Source organism: Solanum pennellii, chromosome 4 (assembly GCF_001406875.1).
Source record: "Solanum pennellii chromosome 4, SPENNV200".
NCBI classification, from domain to species: domain Eukaryota; kingdom Viridiplantae; phylum Streptophyta; class Magnoliopsida; order Solanales; family Solanaceae; genus Solanum; species Solanum pennellii.
Window position 1 is genome coordinate 62,675,465 of NC_028640.1, and position 22,411 is coordinate 62,697,875.

General features: G+C 33.3%; 1 protein-coding gene and 1 non-coding gene across 5 annotated transcripts; one reads left to right on the forward strand and one right to left on the reverse strand.

Annotated features, from left to right (window-relative positions):
• Window positions 1–10,695: 10,695 nt before the first annotated feature.
• TRNAW-CCA lies at window positions 10,696–10,767 on the forward strand. The gene has a single exon. It is a non-coding gene; the product is annotated as a tRNA-Trp (tRNA).
• Window positions 10,768–11,346: 579 nt separating this feature from the next.
• On the reverse strand, window positions 11,347–22,291 carry LOC107017823 (E3 ubiquitin-protein ligase RKP). Of its 4 annotated transcripts, XM_015218095.2 has the most exons (11): window positions 22,043–22,291; window positions 19,927–21,623; window positions 17,360–18,175; window positions 16,282–16,442; window positions 15,999–16,137; window positions 15,068–15,151; window positions 14,461–14,745; window positions 14,225–14,356; window positions 13,214–13,413; window positions 12,325–12,541; window positions 11,724–12,053 (listed from the first exon to the last, which is right to left on the reverse strand). In XM_015218095.2, the coding sequence occupies exons 2-11, from the start codon at window positions 21,439–21,441 to the stop codon at window positions 11,724–11,726; spliced, it is 3,879 nt and encodes a 1,292-aa protein (XP_015073581.1). In that variant the 5' UTR covers window positions 21,442–21,623; window positions 22,043–22,291. The 4 variants fall into 4 exon arrangements, with proteins under 4 accessions (XP_027772003.1, XP_027772002.1, XP_015073581.1 ...); XM_027916202.1 differs by lacking the exon at window positions 22,043–22,291 and having other exon boundaries at window positions 11,347–12,053; window positions 12,325–12,526; window positions 19,927–21,441; XM_027916201.1 differs by lacking the exon at window positions 22,043–22,291 and having other exon boundaries at window positions 11,347–12,053; window positions 19,927–21,441.
• Between the last annotated feature and the right edge of the window lie 120 nt (window positions 22,292–22,411).

Consider the following 22,411-nt stretch of genomic DNA (forward strand, 5'->3'; position numbering starts at 1 on the left):
ACCCAGATTTTCAGAGTTTAAGTGTTTTGGAACGAAGCCCCTCGACGGTCCGTCGTGCCTATGACGGTTCGTCCTACTTGTCGTCGAGGGTAATGAGAAAAGTAGCAGAAGAAAATTCACAAGTATGGGACGACGGAATCCATCATTGGCCGTCGTGACCATGACGGTCCGTTGCGTGGTCCGTCGACCCAGTCAGTTTTTATCAAACTAATCTTACTGCTCGAATCGACTAAACAGGTCGTTACAATAAGCCATCACCTCTGTGTGTACTCTTGGTGTGGTAAGTTAGGCTTGGCCCCCTACTATGTAGGTTAATCCAAAAACTTATTGTAACGGCCTGTTTCCGTTGTTATAGAAAAGTCAACGAAAAATTTTTTTGGGTCGGAAAAAATTTTAGTTGTAATTTAGAATTTTCAAATCTATTCCAGATTTGGAAGAAATCAGAGTCAGTAAGGTCTAGGAGATCTAGTAACAATTAGGTGATCTAATTATGATTTTGATCACATGAGTAGATAGCTAAGACGTTAAGGAACCCGTACAACTTTCAGAATTGAATTCGAGTGAGTAAAATTCTCAAAACTAATCTTAGCGTGAACGGGTAGAATTTCTGAGTGTCATGGGTTGAAGGTGTGTTGTGAAAATGGAGGTTTGAAACTCTTATATCGACTCACTGGTTTCGTGCAAGTTGTTGTTGTGGGATTATTTCCTCCAAGGCGGGGCCATTGTGGCGGGATGGGGGCCGCCCTAGCTGGCCAGTCGGAAATTATCCCCCAAAAATATTTTATTCTGCACTTTTCTATTTTGAGAGATAAGGAACGATCCCAAGTGTTTTCTTGACAGTTTTCCACCATTCTTGAGGCTAAAGGTAAGACTTTCACTTTCAGAATCTATTTTTCGATCCATAGAACTTAGTTTTGTGGGTAATTATTGTTGGGAAAGGATTTTGGAATTGTTTGGATGGTGAGAAAAATCCTAATTTAGATTTTGGGATCATGAATTTGATCTAGGGTTGATAGAGTTGATTGTAATCCGCGTAATTAGACATTGTTTATTGATTCCGGTGTTATATTAGTTATTTGTAGACCAAGAACAAGCGGAAAAAATTCGGAAAGGGAAGAATCAAGTTTCTTAGGGAATTCAAGGTTTGTAAGAGGTAGGTGATCGTTGTGATTTCATGTTGTTTATGTTTGTTCTTGCTTCATTATGATATATACATGGATGTATGTGAATATTACATCATTAATCACACTAATCATAAATGGGGATAGACGGATAATTGAATGTCATGAATCATGACTTGATTGTCCGATTATGAGAATATACCTGTGATTGTGGCTTGTTGAGTAGATTGGGTGTTGCGTTCCGACACAGTGGGATCGGTAGCCACATACCGGCATAAACATTGGAACGGGTGTCACAAACACACTAACTTGAAATGGGTACCACGTACCGATACACTAATGATTTGAGTGCGAATTCCATGAAAGGATCATTAATTTGACATAACTGTATATCTTGAGAATTGTGAAATTGTACGTTGTTCGTAAATGATGTTGATATTGCATATGTTCGGTATATGCATGTTATTATTATTTTGTAATAGCTTATATATGTTGCACTTAGTGGGATAGTCACGTGATAATACAATGTGGTTGTGTACAGATACTGCACTTGCTCTTTCTTTGTTGAGTACATGACATCTTCAAGCGGCCGTTGACAGATCTCATTTAGAAGATCAGTGATCGTCATCGAATTCAAGGGTAAGTCAGTTCTTCCGGGCTGTCATGAGTTCTTTTTTCGTTTATGTCCCCATTTCGGACTTAAACTAGTACATTAAGATTTTCTTATGTTTAATTGGATTGTACCCATTTTCTTAGATTTGTTGAACTTTACATGTTTTGGTACATTGACTTTTTAGGTTCTAGATATTATTCTGTATTTGTTTGATTAAAATTTTGGAGTTTATGATAAATTTATATTTGCTTTAGCATTTAAACCTTCCTCTGTAACTTCAAATGCCTAGTTTTGATTAAGTTGTGTAATATTTGGTTAGCTAATTAGTATTAATGGTTCTCCCATCGAAAAGTTAATGTGGATGTCAATTACGATGATTTGAATCGTCACAATTATAATTGTTGGAGGACATGGACTATCCTTAACCAACAAATTACATTATAAAAGGTTCACACAATAGAGGGGGAATCTATTTATCTTATAAAAAAAATTATATTTTTCATATTGTTTTTTCTCATGAAAGGTATTTGCCACTTATTTGAAGCAAGGATGTTGTGAACGGTAGGAGGTAGGAGGTTACAGAGAATTGACCTATTCATAGAGTTATTCTATGATTGATACATGATGTTGACTATCTCATTCTTCGTTCTATTCTAATTCTGAACAAAAAAAAGAAAGGTGTTTAACTTCTCAGTTAGAGTTGGTGAATTAAACCTTTCACTTCGGAAAAGAAATGTGTTTCATTTCCACCCGTACAGGTCATCTTGACAAATTAGTCTGCCACCATATTAACTTCTCGATAAAAATAAATGAAGTTACATTGAAATTAGTTGCTAATATCATAAATGATAATTTGTACCTTTAGATTCGTAGTTCTAATGTTTTTCATCAAGTTAGTAATTACCAAAGAAAATCTCCATTTATTTGATGGAGTAATTCAATATAATCCTCTTTTTTGTGTTGGGAGACGAATTTTTTCAAGAAACATTTTGAGTTTTTTTAATTCTTGACCATACTTCAATCTATGTATTGGACAATTTTTTTAGCTTTTTTCCGTGCATAAATTTGATGTAGTTTCTTTTATATAAATAATTATGTTTTTCTTGATACTTTAAAGATAATAAATAAAAGTGAAAATGTATTTTTAAAGTAATAGACAATTAAAATTGAGCATAGAAATATTAATAGAGTATATATAGAAAGTTTAACAAACACGATTATTCATACTTGTGTAGTATTTGTCACATTAGATGGAATTTGATAAATTTACTTACAAAATAATGATTTGATATGAAATTATGTTGTGGGTTATACATATTTAATATTGGAAAAATTGTATATAATAGCAAATTATTAATTCATATTAAATGATATAAATATATTTTGATTAAATTGTACCTATAGCAAATTATTATTATTTTCGCCTCTCTCCCTTGTGGAATCTCGCTCGCCACTCTCTTTTGGTGGCACTCTCGCTTTTATATAAATACAAATATATAAAATGTGTTTGTGTTAAAGCGAGAGAAAATTATATATATACATATATTTTCGTTCCCTCTCTCCCCTTTTCCAAATCTCGCTCGCTATTCTCCCAAATCTTGCTCGTCACCCTCGCCTTTCTCGCTTATACAAACAGAAACGAAATGTATAAATTGTGTTTCTGTTTGTATAAGACGAGAGAAACTTCTATATACATATGTAAATACATATATCTTCATCCTATACACTTATAATTATACAATATAAATACTTTTCTGCCCAATTTTCTTTTTCTTTCTCTCTTTCTCGTTGTATACAACTACTTTATTTTGTATATGTATAGTGAATTATACAACTGCTTTCTTTGTATATGTATAGTGGATTATACATGTGTGCTTTTTTGTATATGTATAGCGAAATATATATATATATATATATATGTTTCCTATAGAGCGCAATTATACAAACTATAGTTATAACATACAAAAATGATTTTTATGTTTGCTATATGTGAAAGTTATTGTTTTTGAAAAAGTAAGCTGGCCCAGCAAGCCTGTAGCCCACGTACTTGTTGGTTGGGCCGAACAATTTTTTGGCCACACAGTCAGTAAAATGTCGAAGCCTGTATGGGCTAGTCCAGATAGGGTGGGCTAGTGTAACGACCCTCAAAATGAAATAGGTAAAACTTGAGCTTCTCATGTGTTTCATGAGTTAATAATGTGTTAAAGTAATGAATTTTAGCCTTAGAAGTCAGTTTAAAAGAGTTCAGGAGTTGAACGTCAAAGAAAGACCAAGACCTTCATAAACTAGTCCTGTATGTGCTTGTGTGTCTTTGCATGTTTTATGTGTTCTTTGGTGCCCAATTTGATAGGGGAGGGATCTAACACCTAGATGAACATGCTTATGGTTGAAATGTCCAGTTACGACTCCCCAATGACCACCCTAAGGGTCTTTGAGGAGGACCCAAGCCTTGATAAGAAAGTTGCCAAACTATCCCAAACGATGACCTAAAACGACGCCTAGTAGTTCATACTACGGCCCGTCATTTGGGGGCATGCCCCCACACTTAGTTGTGGGAGATTAGCCCCTAAAATTCCATCCTNTATATATATATTTATGTTTGATCACAATTATGCAAACTATAGTTATAACATAGAAATATGATTTTTATTTTTGCTATATGTGAAAATTATTCAATAATATTTTTGTTAAAATGTTTCATATTATATCGATTTTCCTTATTTTTTATTTATAAATATATTTTCATATGAAATATTTTATGACTTATATGATAGTAAATATTTAGCAACATTCTCTAAAGAGTTGTCTATAGTTTTATGTTGATATACAAATAAATATGTTTTTGACAATACATATGTTATTGGATTCACCTTATAAAATCTCTAACTAATAAAACACCTTTCTTATCTTGCATTATTTTCTTCCAAAAACTGAATAAAACTGAGTTTGATATTTGGTTATCTTTGTTTGTGTTGATATTCATGTTGTTGGCACTTGATTTTTGGCCCTTTAATTCAATTAATTTTTGAGTTCTTCAATATTAAATAATTTAAAATAATTATTTATATAAATTAAAAACTTTTTAAAATCATGTTCAAGATAATTTTGTCATTTTCCCAATAATAAACATATATTCGTATTCCAACCGTATATAGATTTATATTATCTTCTTTTAATAAATACTATAATCATTAAAAATTGATCACAACAAATTTTATGTATTAAAGTATCAAATATTTAAGACTATCATCAGGTTTTAAACCTCTTATATTCATTTTATCCATTTCTTTAAATAAATTTAAAATTTTAAAAAATTATAGATAAGTATTTCCTTTTATATTTGAGAAAACAGATATACAGTGGTAAAATATATTCTATTATTTTGAAGTTTTTAAACTAATGTTACTAATTGGATTTAACTTTTATATTGTTCGATAAATTTATTAGATTTTCACTCGATATTAGTTTCTTTATTGAGTAATTGTAGATTTTTATATAGTACTAATTAATAGAAGAGTATATCATCGTTTAAATTAGAGCTATCAATATGTGTTAGGCCCATTGAGCCGTTCTGATCTAATTCGGAATTTAAAAGAGTTGGGCTATGATTTTTGAAATCCATTTAAGAAAAATTTTTTTTAACTCGGCCGGAATAAGTCTACTGATTTGTGGGGCTTCAGAAAGGATTAATTACTTGAGTGGATTCCATTTAAAAAGGGAAAACGCTCAAATATGCTATTGAACTTTCAGAAAAGGCTCATTTATGTCATCAGTAAAAAGTTTGGCTCATTCATGCTATTATTTTTTAACGATGGTTTTGCAAAACCATTTTTGACACGTGACCAATTATAATTCAACCACGTGATCAATTTTTTAATTAAAAAAATTGAATTAATCTTTTTTTGATTTTTTTTATTCAATAAATTGATGACGTGGCTGAATTATTATTGACCACGTCATTAATTTTTTAAATAAAAAAATTCAAAATTCTGAATAAAAATTATTTTTTTTATTTTTTTAATTATAAAATTGATGACGTGGCCGAATTATATTTGGCCACGTGTAAAAAATGGTTTTGCAAAATCACCGTTAAAAAATAATGGCATGAATGAGCCTTTTCTTTAGCGATAATGGCAATGAACCAAACTTTTAACTGATGACATAAATGAGTCTTTTCTAAAAGTTCAATGACATATTTGAGTCTTTGACCTTTAAAAAATAATTACTTATTTTAGATATACTCTTTGATTATTACCATTTATAGCAATATGTAATGATACTATGTATTTTATTGAAATTCTCTTTCTCTCTCGCCTCTTTCTTCTTTTACTCTCTCGCTTCTTTTTTTAATTTCTCGCTCTTTCTCTATCTCACTTTTTCTCCCTTTCTTTCTTTTTTTCTTGTTGTTTCTCCCTCTCGTACTGTTACTCTTGTTTCCTTTCTTTTTCTTTCTCTTTCTCTTTCAACTTTCTTTCGTAGAATTATCAATGATTCTACTGAATAAAAATTGTATCAACAATCAATTAGACAAGTAATTTAATCGTAATAAATGAAGAGACATAATGAACTACAAATTAAAATGAATTAAACTTAAATTTAAAATGTATTTACACACATATTAAAGTTGAATTAGAAGAGAATTAAATATAAATGGAAAATGTAGCAAATGAAAGATTTCTTTGATCTATAAACTGAATAAAACTTGTATCAATAATAAATTAAACCAGTAATTCAATCATAACAAATTAACCGATAAATTGTAAAATGAATTATACTTGTATTTAAAAGTGCATTACACAAATATTAAAGTTGAGCTAGAAGAGAAAATTAAGCATGAATAAAAAACATAACTAATGAAAGATCGGAGAATGATCTATAAAGTGAACTAAACATGTATCATTAATGAATTAAATAGTATCTAACTGAAAGAACATTTAATGATTCGTAGATTGAATAAAATTTGTATCAATAACTTATTAAACGCAAGTAATCTAATCGTAACAAATGAAGAGACATACTGAACTTCCAAACGAATTAAACTTGAATTAAAAACGTATTACACACATATTAAAGTGAATTAGAAGCGAATTAAACATGAATGCAAAATGTAGCAAACAAAAAAACATTATGTTATTTGTAAATTGAATAAATTTGTATCAATTATAAATTAAACAAGTAATTCAATCATAACAAATCAAACCAATAAACTACAAAATGAATTAACTTGTATTAAAAGTGCATTACACTAATAGTAAAGTTGAATTAGAAAAGAGAATTAAGTATGAATAAAAAATGTGACTAATGAAACACCAAACAATGATCTATAGAGTGAATTAAACTTATACCAGTAATGAATTAAACAAGTAATCTAATAGCAACTAATAGTAAACTACAACATGAATTAAATTTGTGTTAAAAGTGTATCGCATAATATTAAAGTTGGATTAGAAGAGAAAATTAACAATAAATGAAAATGTAACTAACGAAAGACAAGACAATAATCTATATATTGAATTAAACCTGTATTATTCATGAATAAAATATGTATTATATGTGTATTATTATAAATTATTTTAGTTTGTATCTAAAGAGCATGAGTGATGTTTGTGCCGATGTTATAAATGTATTATAAGTGTGTCGCTTAAATTGTTTTGGTTGATATTACTAAAAGAGGAGTGAAAGTTTGTAAATTGTAATATGTATTATAAATGTATCTTTCATGATTTTAATACAATTACGAAACATATCTAATAGATATGATTGTGTTTCTATGTTTGTATAATTTTAAAGATTTGAAATTTCCTTTTGAGAACATGATATCATAAATTTTTTTGATTTTTCTATTCCTATTCTCATCATGTTTTTGACTAAAATTAGTGAAATATAGGTGAAAACTGATTTAAAAATAGTTATTTACAGGAAAAAAAAAGAAGAAGAATAAAAAAAAGAAGAGAAAGAATACATAGAAAGAAACGACGAAGAAAAAAAAAAAGAGGAAGAGAAAAATGGCAGCGAAAGAGGCAAAGGTTGATAAAATAGTAGAACTTTCTTAATTCTAAAAAAATGTTATTTAAGTTAGAAAAATTATTTTGACATAGATGACAAATATTTTTTATAATATAGCATATTCATGTGATTTATCCTAAGAAATATCGGTAGGCCAGTCCATGGACCAACAAAAATTAATTAAAAATTATAACATAATGTTAAAATTTTAAATAAAAGAGAGTCCAAATTCAAAACAATTATATTAATATTTCTATTTAGATATTTACAATTATGTTAATATTTCTATTTAGATATTTATACTTTTACCTAAAAAAAATTTAATTAATATTAAAAAGATAATTTATTTGTAGATTTGTAACAAGTAGTAATATTAACATCATGTAATATTGTTTTGTCGATATTTACTATAATAATTTTTTATTATAATTATAATTTATTTTGATAATTATTAAAAAAATTAATTTTTTAAAAAATGGGCTGGCCCGGCAAGCCCCACGTATTTGTCGGTTGAGCCGATCATTTTTAGGCCCACAAAAAAATAAGCTAATGCAGCCTAACCCGTAAAATATCAAAATTTATATAAATTAGCCCCAATAAAATACACTAACCCATATTGACAAGTCTATTTTAAATAATCCAGTTGTTTCTTGGCATATCTTCGTATGACTAGTCACGGTAGCCCGTGCTTCGTGTGCCAATAATATTAACTTTTATATCAATTAATTGTATTTTCTCTATTTAATATTAACTGAAATTGTTTTTTCTATTTCATATTAGATGAATTTTATGGACTTCATTATTAGTTTCATTTCTAAATTATTGATAGATTTAAAAATATTTTTTTACTTGACTAATTAAACTTAAATATAATATACCCTCAATACATTCGCAATCTTTCACATGACATATCATTATCAAGTGGTTTTAAACTCTTATAGGAGTATGATACTCTTAATAAAAACAAGAGAAATGTAAAAATTACCTTTAAAACTGTTTAGGATATATTTCATTCATACTACAAGATAAGAGTATATTTAAGTTTAATTAATCAAATAAAAAATATTTCTAAAAATGACAATAATTTAGAAATGAAATTAATAATTTACAATCAAATTTAAAAATATTTTCAAAATTTGTCACGTCCATTGGAATAAAGCGGCTCGTGGAATTTAGTGTAAATTGTCGTATGTCATGAGTCGGATACACGTGTCATAAACCTAACAAATGTTTCCAATTTTCATAACACATACGTTAAAACATTAAAATATACACCCACCCACCCCCAAACAAAAATAATAACCTCATCCAATACCATATACAGACATTGTGTTTTGAAAGAAGTAATACTAGTTACCATCATTAAAAAAAGAAGAAAAAATGGGAGAAAATCCTTGCAATATTTTTGAGAAATTGATTAAATCCACAATAAACTTTTTTGGATATGGCAATAACCACAACTCCAACTTTGTTGTCTCCGCATACTCTCACCAACAAGAAGAAAAAGAAGATATCTCATCTATGGTACTTATTACTTAATCTCGATCGATGAGACGAATTTAAGATTTAAATTTTCAATTATTAAAATTAAACTTAAATATTTTTGTATTAAAATATTGAGTTTAGTTGAACTGTGTTCCTCATTGTAATATTAAATTATTGATGCAGGAAAATATTGAGTACATGACAACAAGGTCTATAAGTGTGAGTAACTCAAGTAGAGGAAGAAGCCCTCCAAGGCCACCAGTCCAATCTGGAGGAGGTGCTCAAACAAATTATTCTTCTTACTAATTATTTTGTTTTTTCTTTAAGTCTCTGAATATATATATATATATACTCTTTGTTATTTTAGCCAACAATAATAGATTTGAGACATTTCTGTTGAATATTTCTAGTGTAAAAAGGATGTTCTTATCTATCCACTAATTTTATTTGGAGTTAAATATTAACTTGATTACATTTTAATGGATTTCCTATCACCTCCCTTTCTCCCCTTGTTTTTTCAATTTTGTTGTACCTTAAAAGAAGGCAGTAAAAGCTATGGTTACGTTGTAGATCAAGCTCGTCATACCGAATCTATCTAGTGCAGATTAATATTTTATGTAATTTAATTATAAGTTATTATATCGAAACGAGATAAAGTGTGATTTTTAAGTTATTATTTGTGTACACACAAAATAGATTTTTGGATTGATCTTAACTTTCATAATTGAGAGATTTGTTTGTAATAAAAAATTTAAAATAAAATTTTGTGTGTTTTGGGACAATTTAAAAAATAAAAATGTGTTAGTGTCACAAGTATGGTGACAGTTGAGTGATTAAAAAGACAAATGTGTCATTTAAGATTTGGACTAAGTATGTATGATTCTATTTTTTGATAATATTGTGATGATTTAGCAGGTCAACCACTAGACTGATAATAATATATATGTCGGTCAACCACTAGACTGCAGAAGATTTTTTTCTCTACACTTTGTTCATTACGTGTTTTATACTATGTTATAACTATATTGTATAATATAGTATTGTACTATTTGTATCGTATTATATTATTTTAATAAATATAATATTTGAATAAATTATATTGATCTTTGTTACTTTTTATTTTTTTATGTAATATTTTTCGCATTTCGAAATTCAAGCAAGTTTATTTTTAACTGTGAATTAAACGGATTATTCATCTAAATTTTTCTCATACATTCTTTAAGCATTTTGCATTATCAGTTATTGTGATGATTTATAGCACTTTTTTACGTGATTTACAAATATATTAATTTCATGCGTAAATTTTCGATCAAATTTAAACGGTCAGATTTTCGAAAAACGAAAATTATAACACAAATTGGGAAAAGGGAGTAATATAATTTGTGACAACCATACCAGCATGGTGCAAAATAGATCAGTACTGAATAGTTAATTATATATTGTGTGTTTAGTTTAGTTAAGCCACATCCAGGATCCGTCGCGCAATGGTAGCGCGTCTGACTCCAGATCAGAAGGTTGCGTGTTCGATTCACGTCGGGTTCAAGACTCCCGAATTACTGGATCCATTTTTGGTTAAATTCATTGTAACAATCAACTCGAATAAGAAAGGAATTACTGGATCCATCTTTTTTTTTTTTTGGTTAAATTCATAACAACAATCAACTCGAATAAGAAAGGAACAAGAACAAGGACAAACACTAACAAGTTTTAACCCTCGAAAAGCAAAACAACACTTCACCACCCTAATATATGTTCTACGCACCCTTCTAAGGCTATAAAATTGTCACATGTATGTCTTATCTAATCACCTCTCCCCAATACTTCTTCAGCGTAAGTTTTTTGTCCAAAAAGAGAATACACCACTCGAAGAATTTCTATGGTTGAAGTAAAAGTTGAGGTGGGAGGGGGAAGCATTTGCATGGTTACATTTTGTTGTGCAGATTATCCACAAGGTTTCACAATCCAGTTTGGTTGTTCAACTTATTCTGATACCTTTGCTGCTAAAACAGATAGTACAAAGAAGCATAGGTAGATTAAAGTTACTAACAAAACTATGTCTCTTTAACTTCTCTACGCTTGGTAGCTCTCATAAAATGCACATCATCTCACAAAGCACCGCCGTAAAAACAAAAGAAGATTGAGCAGAAGAACAAGTCTTTCTTCAAATTGACACCTCATATATTCACAAAACAATGCCCTTGCCTCCACTACAAAAACTTTTTAGCCAGAGAGATGCTGCCTTCCCATCCCACCTACTCTGGTAATTTAAACAAAGCTTATGCCTTCTATTCTAGTTGTAATCCCTAACAATAACTTAACTGAAAAGTATTCGCCTTTTATAACAATCTTTCTTGCATTGCATCTCTATGGGACTTGTCGAGACCTAAATTCACAGCTCAGAGCCCTCAGCTGACAACCGAGTACTAGCCTATGTCTAACCACTGTTTTCATTCACCAGTCACCAGGAAAAAAAGAGAAAGGTGACCCCCACTCCAACTTTACTCTTCCAAATTTGAGAAATGTCCTTGATCTGCATTTGCATCAGTCTTGATAACTTCTAAAACAGTTGCATTGCAAAAGAAGCATCTCTCACCGTTCAGAAGGTGTCTTGAAATGCAGCCGAAGCAAGAAACGTGCGAACAAGGGACAAATTGAGCATTTGCTTGACTCGTATAACAGATGCAGCAGATGCTGTCATCATAATCTGTTTCACCCCCATAGGCTATTCTCTCAACTTCCACTACCTCTGACCGACAGATAAGCAGACCTGAAAATATCTCCAGTTGCCTGATTTTTTCCAGATAATCATCTGCTCTGAATAAACTAGCCTGAAATTCATGAAAAGAGAGTTAGAATACAGATGAAGCAACCAAAGAGCAATTAACTATTGGAACCCTTTCCAAACAACATTAGCACAAATAGGCAGACGTCAAAAACAGCAAATGAACCAAACCAGTCAACCAGCGTTCAGCTTTCTAATTGCCAAGTCTAAAAAACCAGAGTACCCATGACAAGTTTCTTCGCTGTAAACCAATTTTCCATGCCATTCTAAAATAGGAAGTAGTACTACCAAATTAATGAAGTGAAGTAAAGACTAACCCAATTGTACTCCAAAAGATACTGAAACCCAGAGACTACAGTATCAGGGCAGTCCATGCTGGCAAAAATCCCAACCATGTCATTATCTCCAGTATCCGACTCCCTGCTAGCCTCCAGCAAATTAAGAATGATTCCAGCAAGGGGTGCCAAAATCATGCCTCTGTTTAGTTTCTCTGGGGGCTGACCTGGACGCCTTACGAAACTGCAAGAATGACAACTGAAGACCCCAAATAAGGAGGAACCAAGACTCACACAAACACACATACACAAAAAGGACTCAATACGTCCTTGTTACAAACAAATATCAAGCTATGGTGAAAAGAAAAGCAAGTACCAACTAAAATTCTGATCATGCACGGAATAAGTGTGTTGCACACACATAGATAAAGAGAATGCAAGCTCACAATTTTTTGGTGAATGCAAGTCCGTCGATTAAAAATCTTTTCTTTTTTCAGAAATATCAGGTTTCGGTCTTCTTTCTCCTAATATTGATCTCCTTACTTGGCAGATAGGGCTTTGATTCAACACTAAAGAAATAACAGTCTGGGGAATGATAAACCACAACAAAAAAATTTAACCATCAGAACATGGAGGTTTCACTATTAACAGAATAAAAGCATCAGTATCGTCACTAAGATAGTGGATGCCAGTTTACAGTTAAACGTGAGGCATATTCAAAACAAAAGAGGACCTCATAAGGATCAGCTCAACCCGACTGGAGAACAGATCTTTTATCAATTGGAATACCATTGGTCTTTGGTTGTGTCGGACACGGAAGAAATAAGCAGATTTGACTTGACACTCTCTCACTCTAAACGTACAGAATAAACCAAAAAAAAAAGAAAAAAGGAAACGCAAAAAGCTATTCCACATAAATATCAAAACTTACAGGTCAAAAAGTTCTTGATCAGCTGCAGAATTTAAGTGGTTTAGTATAAAGACGATCACTTCCGTCAGCCTTCGCAAATTTGTATCTGCCCCAGAGATAAACGCTTGAGGTATCTCATGGGTACAAAATTCTAAAATCCTTGCAAGATTGCAGGATAGATCAAATATGACACTGCATTTCCTTTGCTGAAACTCCAACACCTGGAAAGGCAAATAAACATTACAATACACATCAGAAAAGAAAACAACAACAAAAGATTCCTGCAATCCCATAAACTACTATTTCACCTTTGCAAGACAGTATCCAAAGTCACCCTCAGTTAAGATATTCAACACCGGCACCCCAAAAAACCAAGATACTACCTATAACTAGTACAAAATAGGTAGAAACTCCAAGCTGGATGAAAAGAAAATTAAGTTTATTTTTTTTATTTTCACGAGGATATGCTTTGTTTTTACAGATCAGTATTCTACTCGAGGACTTGACAAAAGAAAACATTATCAGAATATCATCACACGCAATTCACTAGAATGTATACTTAAAAAAAGCATTTCTGGAGGTAAATAAAATATGCAGGGTGTAAAACATTTTATTTTTCCACTCTATTCTGTAATATAGAGCACAACCTCTCAAACATATTATCAGCAAATCCGTAACAAAAGTTATTACCATCGGAAAATTAGAAATGATGTACAACAAAATGATATTGCAAGTCAAAAGAAGAAATGTCCTGTGTGGTCAGTTGAAAAGAGAATAATGGGGAAGGGGGAAAGTAAAAGTAGAAGGCAAACATAATTCCCTTTGTTTGGTTAAAAGAGTATGCATAATAACTTTTCTGAACTCTGAAATTGGACAATAAAAAAAGAACCTCTTTAAGGTGTACATAGCACTTAGCAGTACTACAAAACAACCATTGATAAACGATCAATCAATTAGCTGTACCCTTTTTGGCTTCCTTCTCCCTCTTTGATCCAAACATAGAAGGATAATAGACGTTTAAAGGAACAATACCTTGTAACTTTCCTGCATCTCGCGAACTGAAACTGAAAATTCCGTCATTGCCCAACTCAGAGTGTTGAACAAATGATTCAGAAAGGTAGAAAATAGTTCTTCATCATGCAAGCAAACGTCTCGCAATAATTTCTTCACATTAACAAGAACAAGAGTTAGATCTACAAGTAACTCTCAATGGCTAAGCAAGACAGAATGTTAACTGTGTAGACAAAGATGAACTATCATCAAATCACCTGATATATAACTGATGAAGAGGAAGATGATTCTCCACGTGTTGATGATCCAAAGCCTGAACCTTTGCACAAACGGAGAAGTATATTTGTTACAGGAATCCACGATCTACTGTCAAAAGTAGATAGTAGTGCTTTAGGCATTCTCTGCATTGCGGCTTCATTACATTCTAATTCAGACAAGAACTCCTTGTACTGCACCAAGATATAAATAGACTGCAGAAGAAGATCTCGCAACTCCACACTCGATATCCTTGGATCATTGAAGTGGGTGACAACAAAAGTAACCTGAACAAGGAAAGTTATCAGTAAATACACGTACAGAATGAAGCCCACTGATCTAAATAGATAACAGAACCAAGTACGAGAAGGAATCTAGCACTGTTGATCATTCCAGAACCAATCTTGCTGTATTAAGAAAATCTTCTTGTGCTAATTTTTTTCTTGCAAGTCTTTCTCTTATATTACATTAGCAATAGAGGGTGTTGATGAATTCTATTTAAGCATATCCAAAAAGTCAACCACGACATATACCACAGCATTATAGGCTTGGTCCTGAAAGTATCATAGAAAGAAAAGGCATGTGATTAATGAGAGAGTTACGACATACAAAGGATGTGAGTCCTTGCTTGAGAAATATTGTAGCAGGCACAAAAGGAGGATCACTTTTACGAAGTACGTGGAAGCAGTCCACCTGTCATTGAACAACAGAAAGGAAGGTTACTTTCATTGTTTAAAAAAATGTGGCAACTAATAAAACAACCAATTAAATGACATGAAAATAGCCGGAAAGAAAAAAACATTTGCCAATTGTCAGCACTAGTAAGGACAAAGCATTTTACATATTTTTATGCCCAGACATACATAGAGACAACAGTTTCAACATTTTTGACCAAGATCAATTGAGGGGAAGTAAAACTCAATGTGCATCAAAATGAAAGGAAGCAGGGAAAAATGCAATGTACATAATATAAGACGAGTCAGGTTTGCTTGATATATTCAGTCCCATTCCCCTAAAAGCCATCCAAACACAGCATACTAGTAGTGCAAAGTGCAGAGATGGAAAGGCAAATTGAAGCAAGGCATGGGAAGAAAAGAGTAGGCAAGCGAAAGTTTTGGGTCGCTTGACTATTAGTAACAGCAGAGATCCAAATTCCACATAGAATATCACACCATCTACCAAGGGAAGCCATAGATTCCTCTTGGCTTCACTATCTACGCCCGAAGAAAGTTAAAAGGCACTAGCAAAGAGGTAGAAAAGATTTGTCGCACTAGGCTTGGCCACTGCGAGTTACCTCACCCATATGGTTTGCGAGCTATTGCATAGAAGCGGGGTTTTACCCTTTGCGCACCCAAAGGGTAGCGGCTGCGGGTTTCCCTTGACATAAAAAAAAAACAAAAAAAAGAGGTAGAAAAGATTCATGCTAAAAAGTAAACAAAAGAGTAGAGCCTTAATACAAATGATAAGTCACTCTTTGATACAAGAAAATACAAACTAGGCTAGAGTTCTAAATAGTATCCAGAGCCAGAAAGTTTATTACCAAAGTTTCCAAATAGTACTCAGGAATATAAAGGAAGACTGAGTCATCTTTGCTAAGAATTAAAAGCAACTGAACAATCCACATGCACGCTGCATACATCCCCCTCTGCTTCCACCGAGAAAATAGAGAAATACGATACCTGTTAGATGATATAGAGAAAAGAACTAAGCTATACATCCTTGAAAGCATACAGCAGCTACTCATTAATATGGAAGACATAGTAATGTATAATAGTCATAACATAATTTGGAAATAAAACAAAGATGTACAATGATTGTATTACCAAGCACAATGTCTGACACAATCCATTACTTCTTCTCTATATACGCCACGAACCTCCTTCAAGCGCTTTACATGCTCCCTGTTAATGTTTTCTCTGATCTGCTTATCAGTTTCTTCCAGAAGAGAGATAGACTGTGATTGCCGATTCATATACAATGATGCCTACAATTGATCAGTGATACTGTTAAGTGATGCGAATCCAGGAAACTAGATAAGGAAGATACTGAACACTTCTCCAGCAATGAGTTCAGGTGCCGCATGAATGGGAAGAGAAGAAAGAAAAGATAATCTGGCAGTACAGTAACATGCTCCACAAAAGAGAAATACAATATCAGGAGCCATGTCCCACATGAGAGAAGCAGATAGAACTAGTCTCACACGTAGTATATATCAAAAAACTATGCATCAATCCCATATTTGTGGGTATCTATCATATGAGTCCTCTGTGTCCACTCCACTAGGTCCATTTTATTCTTTATCAGACAAAACATCTTAGATTATTTTTACACTGACCACCAACCTTCCCCACTCCTACCCCCACTATTTGCTTGGACCGTCATCCTCACCACTATTTCAAAACCTACTATACCATAATATAAATTACTCATCAAGAGAGAAAACATGAAATTCGACTTCTAGACTCCTCCCTCTTAAGGTACAGTTACCAAATCACATACAACACCTTAACCAATGAGACAACAAAGAAAGATGAGACTGTTATAATTGCCCAGGACATAATTTCAAACTAACACAGGACACTAAATATTCCATCAGTACTAATATATATAGGATATTTTGCAAGGCCAAACGCCGAGAAAGTGGTTCCATTTGAAACTTAAGCTCCAGTTAAAAAAAAAAAGTGCAATGTCCATTAAAGGGACACTACCTTAGCATATAGTTCTGCAAAGCAGCTTAATAAAACACCACCATATAAATCCCTTCATTTGATGTTGTGTTCAATGGGGAACATCCGAAAAATCAGAGAAATGGTGTCTTACCTCATTTGCACCACTTCAGACATTTCAAACAACAAGGCAACCTAATTACTACATCTTTTAGTAAGGGGAAAATCTAGTCACCTGCTTGAAATTGGGTGCAAGACCTAAATGGTACAGCAAAAGCATGGTATCCAGTAGCTCCTCTTCTTTTAGTGTTGCTGAAGAAACATTGTTCTCTCTGGGAACATATCTCATTTGCTGCATAGGAAGGAAGCCAAACTCTGATTCCGACTGATCACTCGTGCTTGGTTTATCTGCAATATCATCATTCAAACTACTGGTGCTGCATTCTGCAGCAACATGAGCAGACCTTTCACGAATAGAGCTGCAATGTCCCCGTGAACCTTTTCCCATGTGCCTGATAGAATCTTTGGATATTCTTGTAAAATCGGCATCATAAGTAGAACAACAACACGGCTTCTGCTTACTTAGATGTGTAACCCTATCTTTTACATTGTCCATACACCCTTCTTCCCACCGAATCACTTCCTCATGCTGCTCAATACTAATAGGATGGGATTTTGCTAGGTGATTATATGAACCACCAAGCCTAGGAATATCAACTCGATGAGGATCATTCTTGAGAAACAAGCCTACAGGAAAAGCTTGCTGGCCTCCTCTGTGTAGGAAACCAACATCAGAGGTTCCAGAGTCCTTCATCCAATCACAAATGTCCCCGAACCCCTCAGAGAGGAAATGGAGTACGATACCAAACAAAGAAACAAGTACAGAATTGCTTGAAACACCAGGTGGTGGCGAATCTCGATCTGCACCCCTGTTTTTAAGTAGAATGTTTTGTAAGAATGTCTTGAATACAGATCCAGGAAGCTGAGGTGGTGATGTGGGTGGCATGAACTGCATAACCAAGCGGCAGAGGTCCCTCTGCTTCTCTTCAACCTGCAGAAAGAATGCCTTAATCTGCTTGTAGATGGAGAAACATATAAGGAAATTGCAAACCCTTTAAACTTGTTAGTAGAAGGGATGGGTATGTGTGATATATCAAAAACATCACATGTAATGATTCTTAAGTGAAACGTGAACTGAGAAAACTGATAGATCACTCGTTACTGTAACCAAAGCAGTTGCAAAGGCCAGCTAAACTGGAAAGCTGGACAAAGAGAAGATCTATATGATGCAGTAAAATCCATCATATCACTGTCTAAATGTTAAGATTTGACAAGAGAAGCCAAGAAACTATAGAATTTTGAATAAGACAAGACACCAGGTAGAGCAGTAATGTATACATACGCATCTACTATGCCTTTTATTCCAACTTTCTACTATTTTATGAAAAAAGACCGAGCAAAAAAGAATCGCCAGAACTTCAAAGATTAGATTTGATGTTAGTTTTATGTGCATTATAGTATTTTTACTTGATGTCCAAAGCCAGAATTAGGATGAAGATTCATGTTATGATTTCCTGGGCAAGCCTACCAAAACGTTCTCTTTATTCTAACAGATGCAGCTCAGTGTAAAACTTGATCAAGTAGGAGAGCAATTCTAGTCAGAGGTCTGGGCCATGTGACTGTGAGTATTGTGTTAAGTTTCAAATAGCTAAGATTGCTGGATGTTCCTATTAAACTTGATCAAATGAGAATGTATCAGTTTAATGGTCAGGACATACTTTTGGCTGATAGGTTGTCTTAGTTTTTAATATTTTTATTTTGATAAAGGTAAAGTTGTATTCTTCAGCATCAAGGGTATGTGGGCTACCTCAAAAAGTTCCAAGCTATATCCATAATTACATAGATCCTAGGAAATCTACCAACTGTTCTACTTCTTCTATACCATCTTCTTTACACCAAAAAAACATGTTAATGCAATTTTCTTTAACTTTCCGATTAGTAATAGTAATATTCTCATGACACCTGAGGTTTCTCCCTCCAAATAGCCCACCAGACACAAATAGGAACTATAGACCACCATCCTTTTTGGGTCTTGCTCCCCTCTCATCCAACAGCTCAAAAGATCAGTGTCTAATAGCTAGCTACATACAAAATCTATGATGCTATTTCTTCTCTGAAAGCAGTTGAAAGTTAATGTTAAAATCGGAGACATCAAGCATCAAGTACACATTACATCACTGACTACCATATTAAGAGATTTGAGCTTTCATTCAACGACAATACTCCAGTTACTTATACTTTTAAGGACATATAACAATGGATTCACGTCTAACTTGTTCCAGGACTTTCAAGGAACACCATCAAGTGCACTTAATCTTTATCAAGTATAAGGTAGCAATACTAAGAACTAACATGAGCATGGACCAATGTCTTAGTTTTTAATATTTCTAAATACAAAATCTATGATGCTATTTCTCCTCTGAAAGCAGTTCAAAGTTAATGTTGAAATAGGAGACATCAAGCATCAAGTGCTCATTACGTCACTGACTACCATATTAAGAGATTTGAGCTTTCATTTCAACGACAATACTCAGTCACTTATACTTTAAGGACATACAACAATGGATTCAAGTCTAACTTGTTCCAGAACTTTCAAGAAACACCATCAAATGCACTTAATCTTATTCAAGTATAAGGTAGCAATATTAGACTAAGAACTAACATGAGCATGGACCAATGTTGAAGGGACAAACAAGGACATAAATACCAATATAAGCTTCGTTCCACCCACAAATAGAATACCTTGTTAATTATTTCTGACAAAGCACCTGTAGTCAGTAACAGGCTAGCCTCATTTGACACATCCTCACACGAACCAGACCACCATATAGAAGGCATCAGACCTTGAAGATCCTGCTTGTTAGGACTCTTCCGCGACAAAAACCCTTCAAATAAGAGGTCAAAATCTGAAGATCTCCACCACAGTGTCATTACTTCTTCCCGCCTTAAGATGTGGCATGCCAAGGCCAGATATATATATGAACCTGAGTAAGGACAGTTTTCTGTAAGGCTCAATGGCGCTGTTTTGCATAAGGTCGACAGCGAACTTATGATATGTTCAAACAAAATTCTCGACTCTGGGAACTCTAGAAGAGAATCAAGTATGCTGTCCAAACTCATATAGTCATGTGGAGGATGCATCCTAAAGACCTCCATTATCAGTGATAGAAGTGGACCACAAGATATATACTTTGTGCTTCCGTCTTCAGCAGCAAGTGTAGAGAATAATTCCTCACATATCCCACGAGAGACAGGGTGCGAAAGTTTTTCAAATGATACAAACCTTTTCAATCTTCGCAATTTCTCAACAGAACTGAACTCTGCCCTTCCCACACGCTGCATTTCAATTAGCCTTCTAAAACAATTAAGCAGATCAGTAGCAATTGAACTTCTGGTTGGTGGAGGCTGAATGGGAAGGAAACCTTTTACTGGGTACCTGAAAGGGATTTCCCCAAAGTTTAACTCACAACGTTCACCTTGAGAAAGAGAAATTGCTGGATAATATCCCAATCCAGGTACCATCTTACGAATACCAATAAATGCTACACCAAGTGAAACTCCATTTCGATAAAATGATATCTCATCACCATCCAAATCTATACAACATCCAATCACATCACCAACAACCCATGGCTGACCATAATCCTGAGCTTCCTTATTCCATTTACTGACCCTTTTTCCATCGTATGCATATGAATCATCAGCATCACCCACACCCTTGTGATCAGTGAATGGGCAGGAAAGAGTCGCCCAGCCTAGCTGTTGTATACCAGAAGTTTCAAGAGTTACTTCATACATCCATTTCCCTTTCCAGACACAAGCATTGGCCCTAGCACTGCTGAATAGAGAATGACTCTCCATGATCAAAGGATGTTTGACTATTCGAATATCACCACAGATGCTTGATTCCTCTAATTGAATAACCTGATGTTTACAACCATCACCACCAGCAGTCAAAACCCCTTCTCGTTTTCTGTCTGTAACAGTCTTCTGATTTATGTGGTACTTCAGAAATTCGTTCTTTATAACTAAGCGAACCATTTCAGCATCTATTGAACAAGAGAGTGACTTAATACACTTGTATGGAAGATCAAAGATGTGCTCAAGGGTTCTTTCCACAGATTGATCGCCAAAACCATCACAATATGAAACAAGATGAGTTTTCTGAGAACTCTCCTTCCTATCTTCACCATTCAATACCACAGCCAACCCAGAAGAAAGGCCACCTATCCCTATACGTAGGCCGTCTTCTGCCATTAGCAACAATAGCACTCCAAGAACAATCAATCTTCACTCACCCAAATCTCAAAACAGCATCTAACGTCTCCCGTCAAAACCAAGACGCAAAGTTATCAATCATTCAACTGTCTACACAACAGAAAAGAACACTAATTCATCACTATTTCCTTAGTTAACAATGAACTTGCAGCTCCTTTATCCTACAGAATCAAAACAAACAAACTCAGAAAATCAACAAAAACCAAAACAGAACGAATATATCTTTTCTCCACCATAAGATCAGCAAAAATGAAGTCTAAGTATCAAAAACTCAAATTAAAGTGAAAACTCAAACTAAAATACAAATTTCAGCTTTGACCTACAGTTAATCCCAACTTTAACCTCTAATGATCGTTCAACTAAATTAAACACCCAATTTCCAGAATTTAATTCTCATTCCACCACTTAAACTCACAGAAACCAAAACTAAATCACCTCAAATTCGAATTCATTTCACAATAAAACACAATTAAATAAATTTAAAGAAAAAGCTACCTACAAACAACTGAAAGTTCAAAATTCAACGCAGATAAATAGAGTTTAAAACAAATACTTAGAGGTAAAGAAGAAGAAAACATACCTGTTGAACAAGGTACAAAAAGCTTTAAGGTGCGGTTTATTCGAAGAAAAATTAGAAGCGGCGGCTAAGGAATAGTGGGGTTTTTCAGGTACGCCATTGATGAAGAAGAGAGAGAAAGTAGAAGAGTTAAATTTATTAAAAGGAAATGAAGAGTTTAGATTTGATTTTGTTTTCTTTTTTACCAATTTTTTTCATTTGGGGATTTTGTGTGTATTTGCCAGAAAGTTTGGAAGTAAAGAAGAAACAGAGTCGAACCATACGCCAATTATACACCTGGCGGCTAAGAGACTCGTGATTTCGTAAAAACGCTAATGTTGGTGGTTGGTTTTTTTTCTCGAGTGTATTAAATTTTTTGATTCTATTAATTTT